The sequence below is a fragment of the Malus domestica genome, chromosome 05 (assembly GCF_042453785.1).
Source record: "Malus domestica chromosome 05, GDT2T_hap1".
In the NCBI taxonomy this organism is placed as follows: domain Eukaryota; kingdom Viridiplantae; phylum Streptophyta; class Magnoliopsida; order Rosales; family Rosaceae; genus Malus; species Malus domestica.
Window position 1 is genome coordinate 34548272 of NC_091665.1, and position 19971 is coordinate 34568242.

Genomic DNA, 19971 nt, shown 5'->3' on the forward strand with positions numbered 1-19971 from the left:
CCATTATTTGTAAAAATCCCCTGTTTCAAGGGGATGAAATACCAAAGGATATCCTAAATACTAGACCAAAAACACACTAAAGGTAATGTTCAAAACCTTACTGCCGGGTGCCGGCAATCCTCTTGATAGACGATTTGTAAAAATAAAAAAAAATATAGGCTAAGATCTACTCTGTAAGTCCTCAAAACAACTCGTGGTACTGCCCTGATCCTAGGATGGCATAGCCTCACATCCCCTAAACTTTTTGTCACAAAAAAAAAAAAAAGAAAAACCTTACTGGCGGTTAGCGTATTAATACATGCATGTTCGATTGATGAAAATACCAATGATAATATGACAAACAAAGGCTTTCCAAAAATATATGCAGGCTAATGTCATGTGTTCTATGATTCTATCGGTTGTACTTGAATAACTAGCTCCTGTTCTAGGAGAAAATCTCATTGGTGTCTAATAATCCATGGCTTTTGTTGGAAGAAGTCTCCGAATCTCCTCTATTTGCTGATCTCAAAAGAAATTATTGAACTTTGTAGTGGTTTAAAACTTCATAAATTTTTTAGAGTTGTATACCAAAAAGTATTTTGGAGTTGTGGGGGAGAGTGCGGCTCTTCGCTTTACTCCTTTGGCAACCAATGTTCCTCTTAATTGGGACAACAATTGCAGTGAGATTGGCTAAAGTAACACTAGTACAAAAACATGCTTGCACGACGGCAACTTGCTCGATGTAGCAAATTTCGTCGCGCAAAGTATGTTTGCACAACGCTAAACAGAAAACGTCGTGCAAAAGGCCTTTGCGCAACGTCACTTTGTGCGATGAAGACTGACGTCACGCAAAGCAGTTTTGCGCGACGTAATAGCAGAAATTCTAGACCATATTCGATCTGATCACGAAAGGGAAGCTGTTGGAGCAAATTTGATGGCTTCCACATTTGTTAATCATGCACAAGTTGCTCATCCTTATATGATGCGCATGACTACAACTTACTATGGTCATTCATCTAGCATACGTACTTGACCAAAGAAATTCATCTAGCATACGTTGGTGCTACATTATTGTCAAATCTCAAGTGTGGACTTGGGAGCACAAGGCACTTGTTCGAAGATAAGACTTTCTCTCCAAATTATGACATACTGAATTTCTGTGCGGATCAGGTTGTTCATAATGGTGTTGCTGGATACGATTAGGACATACCTTATCTTAAGGGGTTGGGATTGTTAGGATCATTTGGGCCACTATATATTACTAGTTTTTATTAGGTCCGCTACTAATGTTAAATCCATTAGACCCACGATACACTAGCCATCATTTTGCATATTTATAAAACTCCTATGTTCATCTGAATAGGGCATGAATGAAGAATATTGCTATTTTATTTCTTAATTTCTTTGCATTCCCCCGTCTTTCTCCTTTCTACAAATTGAATTCCATCAAACTTCCGACACAATATGACAACACGACTTGAAACTTACATAAAATTAGTATAAGGAACTCTAATTGTATGATTGAATCATTAAATTCATCTATTTTCAACGGGGGCAAGAATATATTCAAAACTCCAAAGAGGGGAAGGTTCACATTCAAATACAATCACCAGTCGATGTGACGATATCATTAAGTTGTAGTTTGACATAGTGTTATGAGTTCATTCAAATCATAATACATGTATGTAAACTTCATTCCTTAAGTGATGAATCATAGACATAATACATATGTTATAGTTTGTGTGAATATTTTCATATGGTGATGCACTGTTGCACATGAAAATACGCAACACGTTTTGTATTGTGAATATTTTCATATGGTAGCACGACTGTGCCTTGGTTAAATGAATCATCACAAAGAAATTAATGTGTGAAACTTTAAATTTGTACAATTCATTCATGACTCGTGAGCTTAAATTGGTAAGGTTTGAATTTGTTCGATGTTGAAATTTTTTATTTTATTTTTAGATTACAATGTTCGATGTTGACCTTAAAATAAGATTTTTAACTTAATGACGGAGCCATTTAGAGACCAGCATGAGCACGTCCCCCTCACTTATGTATAAGCTACTTAAATTGAATACCTCATAATTTAAGTTTCTAATTCCGCCCTACTTAAGCCTTAAATTAAGCTCTTGCATGTTTATATATGTTATATGGGATAAACAAACATAAAAGGGTTTTTCAATGTCGAGTTTTCAAGCGACATGAAAACAACCAGGCTCATTTTATTTGCCGCAGCCCCCCTGAGAAAGGATAACATTTTTTTTTTCTTCTCATCATGAGCCCCTGATGGCATGTGCACTAGATTATAAATATATAAAATATTTAGAATTCAAATTTTGTAGACAAAGAACAAAAAAAAAAAAAAAATGAATTAGAAAATATATAAAGCACCATATAACATGAACTCCTAAATTGTTTAAACTGTCTACGGGTGACGAGGTCAAAAGGAAAACAAAAGTAGTTAACACTAATTAACCAAAGATGAACTCCTACTAGTACACTTACAAACTGCGTTCGAATGAATTCATTTATACAGGAAATGGCGTCGGATCAAAAGCAAGCTGTTGTACGACTGATCTAAGCTCATCCCAATTTTCATTCAAAAGATCATTCTCAAGATCTTGAAACGAAAAGTTTGAGAACGTGTCCATGTATGGATGTGTTGAATTAGGCTGCTGCATGTTGGAGCTCAACTGCCCAACTGCATGCGCATGCAATTGGTGACTTCCATTAGTACTGTTTATATTGTTGGTATGATTCACAAGAGGCTTCTCCTCGTAGCAAATGTCTGAAGCACCGAAACTGATATAAGTGTTAGATTGGTCGAGAAGGTCTTGTCGATCAGTAGCGAATTTCTTGGAGTTTACGGTGTCCGTTGGATGACGTTTGGCTGCAGATAGATCTCTCCAATCTGGGGTGTACTTTCTGTATGAAACGTTTCTTTTGAATATCCGACACAATGTCCATATTTCCTGATACAAGGGAAACCATGACATTCATCAAAACATAAGCCTTTATATATGGCCAAACGGAAAAGAAAAAAAAGAATTTTATTTTAGATTCAGGGTTTCTCTTTCTCATGTGTACAGTGTGTATGGACTTAATTACTGGTTTATGATTAAGGTTAATTTCAAATTTTCTTGAACTTACTTGTAATTATATAGTTAAGTCAGGTTGATTCTTGCCTAAATTCTAGGGTTTATATTTGCAGTTTGACAACACAAGTCTGGAAAGAAAGTGTTTCCTCACATGATCATACAATTTTAAATACTTTGTAAATGAAAGGGGTCAAAATTAATTACAACTCTGCAGATTTTTCACTTACAGCTTCTTGTTGAGGATCAGTATTCATATTCTTAGGGTTAGAGCTTCGGTTATTGTATTCATTCGAACTGGAGGAATTAGGAAGGCGAAACTCGTGCATCATCCAATCGGTTTTGCTGCCTTTGCCTGCACTTCCACGGTAGTAAACCAATGTTTTCTTTAGGCCATTGCAGGCATGGCCCTCTCCTCCGTGGGAATGTATCGGCTTGTCGATTCCAGTTGCCTTCCAAAATCCAGAACCTGTTACTCTGTTGGGTCTGAAGCTGTTCTTGTACTTTCTCCCTCTTTTGCAGAAGAAGTACCATTCCTTATCTCCTGCGGTTTCTGCACACATAAATACTGACGTTAATCACAAATTACAATTAACCCTAATATTTGTATAAAAAAAATATTTATAATTGGAGCTAGCTAGTTGCACTTAGTAAAGTTAAGTTTACAGTATTTGGAAATTTTAGGGTCACCATATTTTTGGACTATAATTAGTATCTGATTCCTAGTTACTAATGTTCATTGATTGAAACCTTATTAGTTTTCAGATTTTGATCCAAGTCACTAGCATTATTGTAATAATGAATTTATATATCAGTTACATAATTTTTAAAATAAAAATTAATAATTGATTTAGAAAATACTCACACCTTTATTAAACTCCTAACTAATTTTCAATTCAAAACATTTCCATAATAAAATAAAAAATTAGAATAAGTTTGTACCCATTAGCTTTTTTTTTTTAAATGTTTTCAATTTTTTAATCTTATATGTACCCATTCATGTAATATTTTCAAAATTTTAATCTTAAAATGTACTCATTCTTAAATATACCAATTTGTTTACATGTAAAATGTACCCTTTTTATATAAAATATATTCAATTTTTTTCTAATCCATTTTAAACTTATATGGGTATAATTTTTGTTCTTTGATTTGAGAATGTATCCATGTCAAGTTTAATTGAAGAAATTTACAAATGTTATTAAGCCTAATATTTTGTGTGTGTATATATACACACACGCACACACACACACACACAATAGTTTAATTTATATTTTAATATTTTTAATCCCACAAATTATAGTTTTTTATTTAAAATATCTTTATATAAACAACTATAATTTTTAATTTAAAAAATATAATAACATACATATAAATAAATTATCACATTAATTTCAGGGACTTTAGTAAAAAATTGAAAATCAACAAGGTTTTAGTCAAAGAATATTCATAACTATGGACCATATCCAAAGTCGAATTACATAATGCGATGATTGATGGTTGGATTCCTTTTTTATTGATTTAAGAAAGGAATCCAACTATCAACATTTATATCATGTGGTGTACAAAATATAATCTAATAAGATAATCTCTCTATCATCACCCTTATAGTACTAAAGTATGACAGAAATTTTTTGCTGAACATAAATAGTTTTCCTTGATAGTGCAACCAATATATTATAGGCCACTTTTTGTTCAGCATATAACCCTAGCCAACTTCTTCTCTTCTACTTTCTTTTCAAAGTACAAGAGAAGAGAAATTAAATAGCAAAAATTAATCAGAAATTTAGCAAAAATCAATTAATAAGTACATATATATGTTCATACTTGGAAGATCCCAAGGATCATATTTGTAGATATCAATTGATTTGATGAGCTCGAAGCTGATCGGTTTCTTCTGAATCTTCCGACGAAGATAGAAGTCTACAAGTTCTTCATCTGTTGGGTGAAACCGAAATCCTGGTAGTTGAACATCATCTTCATCATCATCAGTATACTGGTGATCATCCTTAGTGCTAGGACTATAATATGTGTTATCCATATTGATATATCGATCCTCTTCAAGCCCGATCTAGCTCTACCTCAATCTCAATGGATCCGTAGTTAATCAGCTGTGTATTTTTCTCTCCTTCCCAGTGGAGGAATTGAAGCTTCGACGTTCTAAGGTGAAGAGTCATGGGCTAGCTTTCTTATATTTATAAGGTTAAGAAAGTCATCGCAAATGGCTTTCATTGGGTCAAGTCTTCAAGTTTGACCCTGGCTTAGGCAGAAGTCTTGCAATATTTTGTTGTAAGGTCACCGTTTGCGACTAAATCTTCATATGAGGAATGTATAGTCAGTGCTATATGCGTGAATGCATTCACTCCTCTCACCCTCATTTGGAAATACAAAAATTATCATGGCATGATCATAACAAAGCCGGCATAGAGAAAAATTTAATAGATTGAAGCCAGTAGTACTTAATTAATGCTACATGCATGCATCGATCTACACTGTTTTTTCTTTTTTAGGCATAAAACATTTTGTTGGTAATCGAAGTGCAAAAATTGGATCTATGTGTTGTAGAGGCTGGGACCATAAGCTTATGGAGATTACACTAATTACCAGTCTTTTCTATATATAAATTATTCACTGATAATAGGATGCGATGTATTGTTTTTCACAAGATTCTAAGGAATTTAAAATGTATATTTAGTGTCACAACAAAGTTATGCAACCGAACAAGGTTAATCACTTTAGTAATGGAACTCATCGAAAATATCTATCGTTTTAGTTATTTATGTGAGTGGAGTCTGAGGGCTCTTCCAACCAAGTAGAGAGCAACATAAACTAAGACTCATATACAATTGCTAAATATATAATCTGATGAGACGAGGGGTACAAATCATTTCTACATCTTCATGAACTACTTGTGCAGCTGTCATTCCAGACTTCCAGTTAATGCATCACAATATTTTCTAGGTCGCGTGGCTTAATTTCTAAAATATGTATGAAGAAGTTGAGGTTCAACTATAAAATTAACTAGCAATATGAGAAGTAGTTAATTATTTGTAACACATGCAATATCTCTCCTTATATAATTACTATCAACACGCCCTCTCTATGTGGCGAATTTTTTAGTCTAGCATGTGGACAACACAAATCGGTGATGTGGAACACGTGTGACTGTTGGGTTCCACACATGGGACAACCTGCTCTGATAGGTAGCATGAAGAAATATGATTCCTCCATCAATTTGGGCAGTAGGCCAATTACTTATGAGCACATGCAATGTCCATCCTCCCATCAATGTAAGATTTATTCTCAACTCCCCTTCCTTAAATGGACAAGACAAATTGGGTGATGTGGAGCACGTGTGGCCTTTAGGCTTCACATGTTGAGGTTCCACCCTAAAAAACCAATTGGCAATATGGGAACTAGTCCAATTACTTATAAGCACATAAAAAATCTCATTTTCCCAATATGAGATTCATGATCTCAACAATATATCCAGATTTTTTTTCCTTTTCTACTAATATTTTGCTTCAAACCTTCAACTAATTATGATTATGGATGGAAGAGGTCATTTAGTACTACGGTTTGGTAGTATTCTTCTTCGGCTTTTCACTTGTAAGTGTGAGGTCTTAGATTCTATTTTCGTCGAAGATGAATTTGAACCACATTATTGCTGACCTATTATGAGGCTTACACCACTCCTTCACCTTTTAGTATAGATAATATCGTTTGTACAAAAAAAAAACATTATGAATGGAAGAGATTCCAGTCCATAAAGGCAAAAAACGAGAACCACAATCTAGGTCAGATTTGTGTATATATATTGATGGGGAAAGTGCATAATTGGAGAGGCGTGTTTGGATTCATTCTAGTTGGAATAGTAATATAATGCATTAGCACTTCTGGAGGAACAAAATAACAGTCAACTAGTTGAGAATGAGACGGGCACATATTGAGAACTTGAGATCCATAAAACTGTAAAACTAAAAGGGCGGTAACAAAGTAGTAATTGTTACTATCAATTTAACTCTAAGCAGGATCCCTTTTTACTTAGAAGTGAGAGGTCTACTTACTTGGATGACGAAAAATTTTTAGTTGTGACGGGAATACGGATGGTACACCACGTGTTTTTATGCAAGTGGTGGAAAATTTTAATTTTTGAGTTATTAACCTTTTAACACATATAACCCACCATTTATATAGGGACACGTGGTGTACCACCTCGTGTGACGATCACACTGAAAAATCTCTCCTTGAATGATGAGTTTGATACTTATTATAATGAACATACTGGGCAGATTACATTTTTCACATTAAAAGTATCTTTTTTAACTTAATTGTATTTAAATAAATGTATATAAGGTTTGAGTGTGCACTAAGCACTGGTAGATCCAAAACTTAAAGCCTGTGAGGGTCATATGACCCTTCTCACAATTTGGAAATTTTGTATTTATTTGTGTTATGTTAATGTAGATTGGCTTTTAAATTTATGGTTGACCCTCCTCACAAATGTAATTTGTTCATACTTGAGGGTCCAACACTTCAATTTCACAAAGTCATTCTTTGCCTCTTAATCAAATAAAAGATATTTAATTTCATGTCCTCATACTCATATCCAATTAATTTTATTTCATTCGCACCAAGGTGTATAAACATGAGTGATTTTTTCTATTGTTGTAAATTGTCATCTGCTATAATGTCAAGGTCGGAATCTTAGAATATCTTTTATGCTAAATAAGTTGATACTTATGATTGTTTCTTAAGTAATTTTCATATATAAGCCCAATTTATCATAATTTTATAGTCACTTAAAATTGACTCTCCTTAACAGAATTTCTTACTCCGTCACTAGTGCTAAGCACGGGTCATTTGAGTGTGGGATTAGAGTGGTATTTTTGGCGGGCATAGGTACGCACGGACTTCTAAGGTTCTCTTCATTTAACCTGAAAGTTGTTTTCGTCGCGATTTTCTACATTAATTATTTTTGGGAGATTTTGGATGTGGTCTCTAGTTATGAACAGTCTTTGACTGAAACCTTGTTGGTTTTCAATTTTTGATCCAAGTCCCTGAAATTAATTGATAATTTATTTCTATGTACGTTACTATATTTTTTAAATTAAAAATTAAAATTTATAGTTGTTTATAGTAATGAGATTTTAAATAAAAAACCATAATTTGTGGGATTAAAAATATTAAAATATAAATATACTATTGTGTGTGTGTGTGTGTAAACATGGGTACATTCATAAAAAATAACCAAAAAATTATTGTATCAAAACATGGGTACATTCTTCAAAATGGGTACATTTAGCAAAAATAAAAATGGGTACAAATAAATAAAAAAATATGGGTACAATACAAATAAACTTTAAAAAATATGGGCACAAAAAGAAATTAATATATGGGTACAAATTAAAACTGAAAGGAAAATTGGTACAAATTAAAAAAGGGTTGCAAATTAAAAATGGGTACAAAGTAAAAATAAAAATATATGATAAAAAATTTAGCCATAAATATAAATATACTAATTGTAACATTTTTAATATTAAATGAATATATTTAGAAATAAAAAATATTTTATTATTGAAATAATTAATGATATTATTAATACAAAGGACCTTGATCAAAAATTGAAAAGTAATAAGGTTTTAATCAATAGAGTAGTAAAAATAAGGATGAAAACCTAATTACTCCATTATTTTTTCATTTAGCTGGCCATTTGCATAGGTAAATGATACCCATATATATAGGATCAAGGGACAAATATTTTTACAAATACCTTTAGACTCTTTTTAAGCCTTTTGAGTACATGACATCTAATGGTTCTTATTTATTCATTAAATGACATGGATGCTTATGTGGATTTTAACTAATATTAAAGATAAATAAAACTGAAAATTAAATAAAATCTAGAAAATTAAAAATATAATTAAAAAATGAAGATAATTTATCTGAAATTGGTTCTCCCATTCTGAGATCAAGACTTGGATTCAGACTTTGAACCCTAATAAAAATATCATGAAACTTATTCTTTGCTGATGGGGAAGCTTGATAGAATCTCTTCTTTCATTTTATAAAAAATAAACCCTAATAATAACAAAACAAGACACTTTTTAAATTTAAAAAAAAACATGATACCAGGCATAGGTAATACCCAACGTAAACAAGGATTGAGTTTTTATTTTATAAAAAATAAACCTAATAATAACAAAACAACATACTCTTTTCCTTCCTTGGAGCTTTTATCATATTTATCATCTTGTTTTTGAATTGGTCTGATAAAAACATGCTCAAGTTTATATTTATAGATAGTTTTTTAGACAAGTAATTTTGAAAAATAATCATTCAAATATTCAAGTACCTTCAAAGAAAACAAAACTGAATCCCCATCGTTCAACAACCGAAACACAATTCAAACTGAAATAACATGAACAAGGGTAATATATTCAACTTCATGTAATTGCCATAGGATCATGTATTACCCTTGACAAATAATTGTACCTTGTATGACGAATATATGAAGTCGAAAGCTTCACGTAAACTGTTCATGTTACCCTTGTATGACGAGTATCTGATAATAATTGTGCCTTCTTTTCTTCAAGGGTATTATATTCAACTTCACATCAATCTAGGGTTTCTTCCCTCTTTTAATTATATTTTTAATTTTCCAGATTTTTTTTTCAGTTTATTTTATCTTTAATATTAATTAAAATCCACATAAGTATCCATGTCATTTAATGAATAAATAAGAACTATTGGATGCCATGTAATCAATGTTAGAGTATATAGGATATGGAGGGTGTGGATCATGACACATGTAAATAACCAAATACATAAGGCAGTTAAGAGTGTGGTTGTTAGAATGATTAGTTAGGATTGTTGGTAATAGACTGAGTTAGTTAAGGCAGTTAGCTAAAGACTCATCTATATAGCAACTATCTCTTGTAACCATTCAACTAATCAAGAAAATAGAATTGTGATCTCTCTCTCTCTCTCTCTCTCTCTCTAAACCTCTTTTGTTATCTTCTTCACTGTGATCACTCGGTTCTCCTTATGTTGATTAACATGGTATCATCGTCTTGAAATCCATTCGTGATTTCTCGATCCTTGGTCTGCTTCCGCTACTATCTTCTTCCTCAATATACTGATTTTCTGTTTTGTTCTGAAAATTTTGGGCATCTCTCTTGTCCCAATTCTGTGATTTGTTCTTGGTGAATTCTTGCACACCAGGTGTTTGATTTTTTCTCACTCAGATTCTATCAAGATGATCACTGCAAATCAATTGCAAATATTGCAATCCCCGATTACCAATCTGATTGCATCAGTCTCTAATTCAGTTACTGTGAAGTTGGATGATTCCAATTATCTTCAATGACATTTTCAGTTGCAATTAATGCTTGAAGGATATGGAATCATGGGGTTTGTCGATGGCACTAATGTGTGTCCTCCTCAGTTTTCTTCATCTGGGTCTCCTAATTCGGATCTAACCTCTACATCTTCAACTCCACAAACTGAAACTGATGAGTATAAGATTTGGAAGATGCATGATAGGGCTCTCATGCAACTTCTTACTGCAACTCTGTCATCCTCAGCCATTTCTTGTGCCATAGGCAGCACTAGCTCCAGGGATCTTTGGATTCGGCTTCAAGAACAATTCTCTACTATTAGTCGTACATCCATCTTTAAGATGAAAGTTGACCTTCAGAACATAAAAAAAGGTTCTGATTCTGTGTCCATGTATCTTCAACGTATTAAAACAGCTCAAGATTTTCTTGCAGATGCAGGGGTTATCTTTGCCGATGAAGATGTTGTGATATTGGCCCTCAATGGTCTTCCTGCCGAATATAACACGTTCAGATGTGTTATTCGTGGAAGGGAAAATGTTATATCTCTTAAGGAGTTTCGTTCTCAATTACTTGCAGAGGAAGTCACTGTTGAGAACATTGCCTCAATGCCATTTATGTCTGCAATGATGGCCAAGAACAATAGTCAAGGATCACAGAGTTATGCTGTTGGGAATTCTTCAAATGGTCTTCATAGTCATTCTTCGCCAATCAACAATGGTGGTAATTTTGGATTTACTGGTCAACCTGGACAATCCAATTTTTTCAATGGTGGAAATCAGTCAAAGTATAAAGGGAAAGGGAAGTTTAACAACAATCAAGGACAGAGATATTATAAGCCTGTGGTCCATGATTTTGCACTTGGAATTCTTGGGACTCCATCTTCCTATCATAATGGTGCTTCTTCTTCAAATGTTATCTATCATATTTGCTCTAAACATGGTCATTCTGCTGCCACTTGTAACTATAGAGATGCTGAACCTGTTGAGCCTTGTCAAATCTATGACAAGAAAAATCATACTGCCATAACCTGTTTCTTCAGGAATAAATCTCCCAATCAAGTCCCACACATGGCTGCCATGAATACTACTCACATGTTGTCTTCTCAAATGTCCAACTCTGTTCCTTTGGCCACCATAACACAATATTCACCTGAAGTTTGGCTCACGGATTCTGGGGCCACAAACCATATGACTACTGATATGAGGAATCTAAGCTTGGCGTCACCATATCCAATCACTGAAACTGTTTAGACTGCAAATGGGGAAGGTTTGCAAGTGTCTCACGTTGGCACATCTCTCTTAAGGACTTCTCCTTATCCTTTGAAATAGAACTCAGTTCTTTATGTGCCCAAACTGTCTCATAATCTTTTATCTGTGCATCGATTATGTTTAGACAATAATTGTTGGCTAATATTCGATTCATTCTCTTTTTGGATCCAGGACAAGGCCACAGGGAGAGTTCTATTCCGAGGAGCTTGCAATAATGGACTCTACCTCATTTCATCCCTTCAACCACACCAATCTGCATCCAATTCTAAACTCATGGCTTGCTTGGGAAAATTAGTCAATTCAACTATTTGGCACAATCGACTAGGTCATCCTTCCAACTCAGTTTCTTCTACAATGCTTAAGAAGTCGAACATAGTCACTGTCCATGATACACCTTCCACATTGTGTCAACACTGTTTAGAAGGGAAATTTAGCAAGTTACCTTTTCAGTCTGTTCAATCAAAATATGTGGTTCCGTTTGAGGTGATCCATAGTGATTTGTGGGGTCCAGCACCTTGTCAATCTGTAGATGGTTATAAATACTATGTTCTGTTCACAGATGAATGTACTAGATTCAGTTGGATTTTTTCCTTAATCAATAAATCTGATTTTTTCCCTACATTTGTCTCCTTCTATCATTATGTTTTCACTCAATTAACAACCAAAATTAAAACTTTTCAAAGTGATGGATGAGGAGAATTTATAAGCAAAAAGTTTCAAGCTTTTCTTACTGCACAAGGTGTGTTTCATCAGCTTTCATGCCCCTATACACCTGAACAAAATGGGTTGGCTGAACTAAAACATAGACATATTGTAGAGACTGCCCTTACTTTGTTGCAAACTGCTCATTTATCCCATCATTTTGGACCTATGCCTGTCATACAGCAACCTATTTGATCAATCGAATGCCAACCACTGTCCTTCACAACAAATCACCATTTGAACTTCTATATAACGATGTCCCTGACCTTTCTCACTTAAGGGTGTTCGATTGTTCGTGTTATCCTCTCCTTAAATCATATAACATCTCCAAACTGCAACCTAAAACCTCTCGATGCTTATTTTTTGGATATGCTTCTCATTATAAAGGTTATATCTGTTATCATTTACAAACCAAAACAACCTACATTTCGAGACATGTCCTGTTTAATGAACTTGAATTTCCATTCTCATCACTACCAATTTACCCAACCTCTAAGGTCATTGCTCCCACTCCATCACTTGCTACTGCACCATTACCAACTCCAACCTTTCAAAATATCCTTGTCTCACCAATTTCAACCTCTAGAGTGCAAACTTCATCTTCGGGTAGGGATACTTCATATTCATCACCTCAAGGGCATGCACAATCACCTTCATCCAATTGTCAATCACCTCTCTTGCATACAGGGTCACTTCACAGATCTATTGAGTCCACAGATTTGTCCCACTCTTCTAGCTCATATAAGACTAATACCCCACCCACCTCACAGTCCATTATTGCTGCTCCATCCTCCTCTACACCATCTCTTGTGGCCCTTGATTTCTGTCCTGAGACACTGCAAGTTGTTCTTGAGATTCCACCTATGAATCTCCATCCGATGCAGACTCGATCCAAAAGTGGCATTGTGAAGCATAAAGCCTTATATGCATCAGTTTGTGATTCTGAAGGGGTTGATCTTACTGTAACCGAGCCTGCCACATATAAGTCAGCTTTGAAAGAACCAGTGTGGCTTAAGGCTATGACTGAAGAGATTGAAGCCTTGCATTCTCAAGGAACCTGGAGTATAGTCGATCTTCCTTATAACAAAAATCTTGTTGGCTGCAAGTGGGTCTTTAAAATCAAGAGGAATTCTGATGGGACAATTGCGCGGTACAAGGTGAGACTGGTTGCAAAAGGATTTAATCAGGAGCATGAACTTGATTATGGTGAAACCTTCAGTTCGGTTGTTAAACCAACCACTGTCAGGTTAGTCTTAGCTTTGGCAGCTCATCATGATTGGCCCCTTCATCAATTAGATGTCAAAAATGCTTTTCTTCATGGTTTTCTTCAAGAAGAAGTTTATATGTCCCAACCTCCTGGCTTTGAAGATCATCATCATCCTCTTAAAGTTTATCGGTTACACAAGTCTCTCTATAGCCTCAAGCAAGCCCCAAGGGCTTGGAATGACAGGTTCACGAGCTTTCTGCCTACATTGGGGTTCCATAATACATATGTTGATTCATCACACTTTGTCAAGAGCTCTGGTTCTTCACTTGTGATTTTGTTGCTATACGTTGATGACATAATCCTCACTGACAATGACCCTAAGTTGATTGCACAGGTTATTACAGATTTAACAAAGGAATTTGATCTCAAAGATCTGGGGTCTCTTCATTATTTTCTTGGGATACAAATCACAAGAACAGCTGACGGGTTATTCTTATCTCAAGAGAAGTATGTGCACGATTTGTTGAAGAAAACTGAAATGCTTGAATCTAAACCATGTGCCACTCCCTGTTTACCTTATAATAGGTTATTGAAGGATGATGGGGACCCATTTAATCATCCAACCCTCTATAGAAGTATTGTTGGTGCCTTACAATACTTGGTTTTTACCCGACCTAACGTAGCCTTTCCAGTTCATCAAGTTTGTCAGTTTATGCAGTCTCCAATGGCTTCTCATTACTTGGCTGTGAAGAGGATCTTGAGGTATCTCAAAGGGACTATGACACATGGAATTCGATATACAAAAGGCAGTTTAACAATTCGATCATTTAGTGATGCAGATTGGGCTGGAGACCCTAATGATAGGCGGTCTACAACAGGTTTGGTGGTGTTTCTTGGTAGCAATCCTATCTCTTGGGCTTCAAAGAAACAACAAACCGTCTCAAGGTCATCAACTGAAGCTGAATATCGCGCCCTTTCATCCACTGCTGCTGAATTGGATTGGCTGCAACAATTGTTTCAAGTTCTACAAGTTCATATTCCTTACCCCCTAGTTCTTTTTTGTGACAATCTTTCGGCAATCGCACTATCCTTTAATCCAGTTCAACATCAGCGCACCAAACATATTGAAGTTGATGTTCACTTTGTGAGAGAACGGGTTGCAAGTAAGAAGCTCTTGGTTCAGTTTGTCTCTTCTTCTGAGCAGTTTGCTGATATTCTTACCAAGGTCTGAGTTCGCCATTGTTCAAGACTCACTGCAACAATCTCATGCTTGGGCCACCATGTGCTTGCGGGGGGGATGTTAGAGTATATAGGATATGGAGGGTGTGGATCATGACACATGTAAATAACCAAATACATAAGGCAGTTAAGAGTGTGGCTGTTAGAATGATTAGTTAGGATTGTTGGTAATAGACTGAGTTAGTTAAGGCAGTTAGCTAAAGACTCATCTATATATATAGCAACTATCTCTTGTAACCATTCAACTAATCAAGAAAATAGAATTGTGATCTCTCTCTCTCTCTCTCTAAACCTCTTCTGTTATCTTCTTCACTGTGATCACTCGGTTCTCCTTATGTTGATTAACAATCAAAAGGTTTAAAAAGAGTGTAAAAGTAGTTGTAAAAATATTTATCCCTTGATCCTATACCCATATATATATATATATATCATACTTTATTAATGTACTAAATGATTATTTTTTGAATGAAAGTTTTGTTAGACAAAATCTCAGGCGACGAAATGTGAGTTTAAGCAACAAAATTAGTTTTTCAGAAAAATATTATATTTTTTTAGTGATATAACCTGATTTCCTTTTCGATGCATGATATTAGGATAATAATACATCACACTTATCAAATTTAACAACAGAAACTTCGTTTGACCCTCTTTATCCCGCCTTAATTGAGGTGAGAAGTGGGAATGGAAAATATAAGAGACTGTTGTAGATCATATATAATAGAAATAAAACTGACTTGTATTGTGAACTCTACTTTTATTAGAGAGATATTTAGATGTGGTCTAGAAAATTATTAAGAATATTCGCTTAGGTATATATTATTTAAGTCCTAAGTTTCCAAGTTGTTGATAAACAAGTGGAAAAAAGAAGGAAAATGACAAAATAAATGGACTCTCCCAACTCACCACGTGCTTTTGAATTAGGACAAAGAGATTATCATATTTTACTAATTATATGCTAATTTAAAGTCTACAAATAAAAGTATCTATGATAATTAGTTCCCTTGTCATCAGGGTATTGAATAATTTGAATGGACCTTTTTTCTTTTCGTTTTCCTCTTCAAATAAACGCATGCAGTATTGATTGCATTTTCTTGTGAAATTATAACCAAATAGAAACATGGAGAAGGCATTCTAGAAGAGTAGAAGGTCATTTACATATGAACAATAGAAGAAAAGAAGTCCTTATCAAGCGGCCATTATTTGTAGGGAGGTACTATTCATGCATCCTTTTTTATCTCTCAAACATCACTTTCAATTAAGCTGTCGGATCAAATAATTTAAAAAATATCAAATAACAAAAATTAACAAGAATGTATAAGAGGTAACAATAGGTGAATAAAAAACTCGCCCCATGGCGTGCCTTGGAGGCGGGAAGGGAGAAAAATCACCTCTGTTTTGTGGAAGTCGGCGAAAACTCATCTAACTTTGTCTTAAGCAACAGAGACGCGCCTCAAGGCATTTGATTGGGCGTCGGTTTTGTTTAAAAGTTGCCGAAATTTGAAAAAATTTGATTGAAATCTGGGCTTTTTTTTGTTTATTTTTTCTTCGGTTGCAAAGCAGATTGAAACTTTGAAGAAGATAAAAATGACGCGACTTTTGAGCTGATTTTTCATTTTTTCTTTAACATTTTTTTCTCTTTACTGACAACTGTTATCAACATATTCTTTTTCGTAAGTTTTTGTTTTTTAATTATTTTGTAGATATTAAAAAACTAAAAGATAAGTTGAAAGAAAACGTTTTTATACTTTCTATACGTTTTGATGTATTTTATAGACCTAAAAAAACTCAAAAGACATCTATATGTTTTAATATTATTTATAGATTAAAAAAAGCATGTGACCGGCATAAAAAAAATAGCATAATTTTGTTTTTATTATTTTTTCGTGCCGATATGTATTACTCTTTGTTTTTCTCTTTAAACTCTACATATCCCATCAAATAATATATATTTATATATAATTATACAAATATGTATTAAAAATTCTAAGTTCCGTGAAGGTTCGCTTCATGCCTTAAGCTTTTTGCTTAGGTGGGACTATTTATGAAACGTCTCACATACGCCTTCACCTTTTAAAACATTGGTGCATAGCACCACCCAATTTGTAAAAAAAAAAAAAAAAAAACCGTTTCAGACGGATAAAATACCAAGAATATCCTATGTTCTAGTCCAAAATCATACTAAAAGTAATGTTGAAAACCTACTGCCGGTTAGTGAGTTAATAATAAGGCGCCATTTACCATGTTCGATTGATGAAAATACCAAACTCCGCCTATGTCTTACATGGCCGGTCCCAAGCCCGGATAAAGGAGGAGGGGGAGGGCGTCAGGTAGTCGACAGCCGGCACTCCATGATCACGTCGAATCCTTATGAAAATGAATCCAGAACAAAATCGCGCTAAAGCTAGGGCGTCACCCGTAAGTGGCGCGCTGTGTGGCCTGAGCACAGTGATAAGTGAGCAAGGGTCGCTGCATCTCCATCGGCACCCGGATGCAGTGTTAAATGAGCAAGGGGGCCATAGAAACTTCTTTTCGAACGACTCCACTCAAAGTTGTTTGGGAGCATATGCTCCTATCAATTTTACCCGGGACACACAAAAGAAGTACTTTGATCCTATTAGACGGGGGAGGGTGAAGAAGCTAGGACAGAAGGGTAGAGTTCAAGAGAGCAAAATGCGTTTAGGAACGTGGAATATAGGAACCTTAACGGGAAAATCTATGGAAATAGTGGAAGTTATGGTGAGGAGAAGGATAAATATTATGTGCCTACAAGAAACTAAGTGGGTTGGTAGTAAGGCAAAGGATCTAGAAAACTCAGGGTTTAAACTTTGGTATTCGGGCACAAATAGAACGAGAAACGGTGTTGGCATCATCGTGGACAAGACCTTGGTACAAGATGTTGTAGATGTCAAGAGGGTAGGAGATAGAATCATGGCAATCAAGATTGTAATAGGACAAGAACTTATCAATGTGATTAGTGCGTACGCACCTCAAGTAGGGTTGGATACGAGTTCGAAGGAGAAATTTTGGGAAGATCTTGGAGACTTGGTGCAAGGAATTGCTCAGACGGAGAAGTTATTTATAGGAGGAGATTTAAATGGACACGTGGGCAGGGAGACAGGCAACTATGGAGGTTTTCATGGTGGCCATGGTTTTGGGGAGAGAAACGAGGATGGGGAAGCTATCTTGGATTTTGCAATGGCATATGATCTCTTCTTAGCCAACACCTTCTTTAAGAAGAGAGAAGAACATGTGATCACCTACAAGAGTGGGTCGTCAAAAACACAAATAGATTTTCTTCTAATGAGGAAAGGGGATCGTATAACTTGTAAGGATTGCAAAGTTATACCAGGAGAGAGCGTGGCTAATCAACATCGCTTGTTGGTGATGGATGTACATATCAAAAGAGTAAGACAAAAGAACAAGACTTGGAAGTGCCCAAGGACTAGATGGTGGAATCTAAAAGAAGAAAAACAAGTCATTTTCAAAGAGAAGGTAATCACCCAATGTGTGTGGGATAGAGAGGGGGAAGCTAGCCAAATGTGGGATTCCATGGCTAGTTGTATCCGAAAAGTAGCAAAAGAGGTATTAGGAGAGTCCAAGGGCTTTGCCCCACACCAAAAGGAATCTTGGTGGTGGAATGAGGAGGTACAAACAAAGGTGAAGGCTAAGAAGGAATGTTGTAAAGCCTTATACAAGGAGAGGACCGATGAAAATGGTGAAAAGTATAGAACAGCGAAGCAAGAGGCGAAAAAAGCTGTCAGAGAAGCTAAGTTAGCGGCCTACGACGATATGTATAAACGACTAGATACCAAAGAAGGAGAGTTGGATATCTATAAACTATCTAGAGCAAGGGAAAAGAAGACAAGGGATCTAAACCAAGTGAGGTGCATCAAGGATGAGGATGGAAAGGTTCTTGCTACAGAGAACGCGGTTAAAGACAGATGGAGAGGTTATTTTCATAATCTTTTCAATGAAGGACATGAAATGAGCGATTCTTTAGGGGAGTTGAGTAACTCAGAAGAGTGTAGAAACTACTCTTTTTATCGTCGAATCCGGAAGGAAGAAGTGGTTGTAGCTTTGAAGAAGATGAAGCATAAAAAAGCAATAGGCCCAGACAATATACCAATCGAAGTGTGGAAACTTTTGGGAGAGACAGGTATAACATGGCTCACTGACCTTTTCAATAGGATTTTGAAAACGAAGAAGATGCCAAATGAGTGGCGAACGAGCACTTTGGTGCCTATCTACAAGAACAAGGGCGACGTACAAAATTGCATGAACTATAGGGGTATTAAGCTAATGAGTCATACAATGAAGCTCTGGGAGAGAGTCATTGAGCATAGATTGAGGCAAGAGACACGGGTTTCGGACAACCAATTCGGGTTCATGCCAGGGCGCTCAACCATGGAGGCAATCTATCTCTTACGAAGATTGATGGAAAGATATAGAGATGGGAAAAAGGATTTACACATGGTCTTTATAGATTTGGAAAAAGCGTATGATAGGGTCCCAAGAGACATTCTTTGGAGGATTTTAGAGAAGAAAGGAGTACGAGTAGCATATATCCAAGCTATAAAGGATATGTATGAAGGAGCAAAGACTGCCGTAAGAACTCATGAAGGACAAACCGAAAGCTTCCCCATAACTGTAGGATTACATCAAGGCTCATCCTTAAGTCCTTACCTTTTTGCGTTGGTAATGGATGAGTTAACAGGACATATTCAAGATGATATTCCTTGGTGTATGTTTTTCGCAGACGATATAGTGTTGATAGATGAAACTCAGGAAGGGGTAAATGCAAAGCTTAACCTTTGGAGAGAAGTGTTGGAATCTAAAGGTCTTCGCCTAAGCCGATCAAAGACAGAATATATGGAGTGCAAGTTCAGTGCAAATGGAGGCCAAAACGAGTTAGGGGTGAGGATCGGAGATCAAGAAATACCAAAAAGCGACCGTTTTCGTTACCTAGGATCTATCTTGCAAAAGAACGGAGAATTAGATGGAGATCTCAACCATAGAATACAAGCTGGATGGATGAAGTGGAAGAGTGCATCCGGTGTGTTGTGTGACCGCCGTATGCCATTGAAGCTCAAGGGAAAATTTTATAGGACGGCAATAAGGCCGGCGATGCTGTATGG

At 35.5% G+C, this 19971-nt stretch overlaps 1 protein-coding gene across 1 annotated transcript; it reads right to left on the minus strand.

Moving 5' to 3' along the window:
- Positions 1 to 2340: 2340 nt before the first annotated feature.
- On the minus strand, positions 2341 to 5231 carry LOC114825251 (transcription factor JUNGBRUNNEN 1-like). The gene is made up of 3 exons (XM_029103667.2): positions 4908 to 5231; positions 3311 to 3633; positions 2341 to 2957 (listed from the first exon to the last, which is right to left on the minus strand). The coding sequence occupies exons 1-3, from the start codon at positions 5119 to 5121 to the stop codon at positions 2514 to 2516; spliced, it is 981 nt and encodes a 326-aa protein (XP_028959500.1). The 5' UTR covers positions 5122 to 5231; the 3' UTR covers positions 2341 to 2513.
- Between the last annotated feature and the right edge of the window lie 14740 nt (positions 5232 to 19971).

Bases quoted from the DNA above. Each gene is read 5' to 3' on its own strand.
- LOC114825251 (XM_029103667.2), bottom strand. From the start codon at position 5,121: ATGGATAACACATATTATAGTCCTAGCACTAAGGATGATCACCAGTAT. The intron at 3,634-4,907 runs GTATGAACATAT...TTATGTGTGCAG, and splicing joins TGATCCTTGGGATCTTCCAA to AAACCGCAGGAGATAAGGAA. The intron at 2,958-3,310 runs GTAAGTGAAAAA...CCCTTGTATCAG, and splicing joins CTGATCCTCAACAAGAAGCT to GAAATATGGACATTGTGTCG.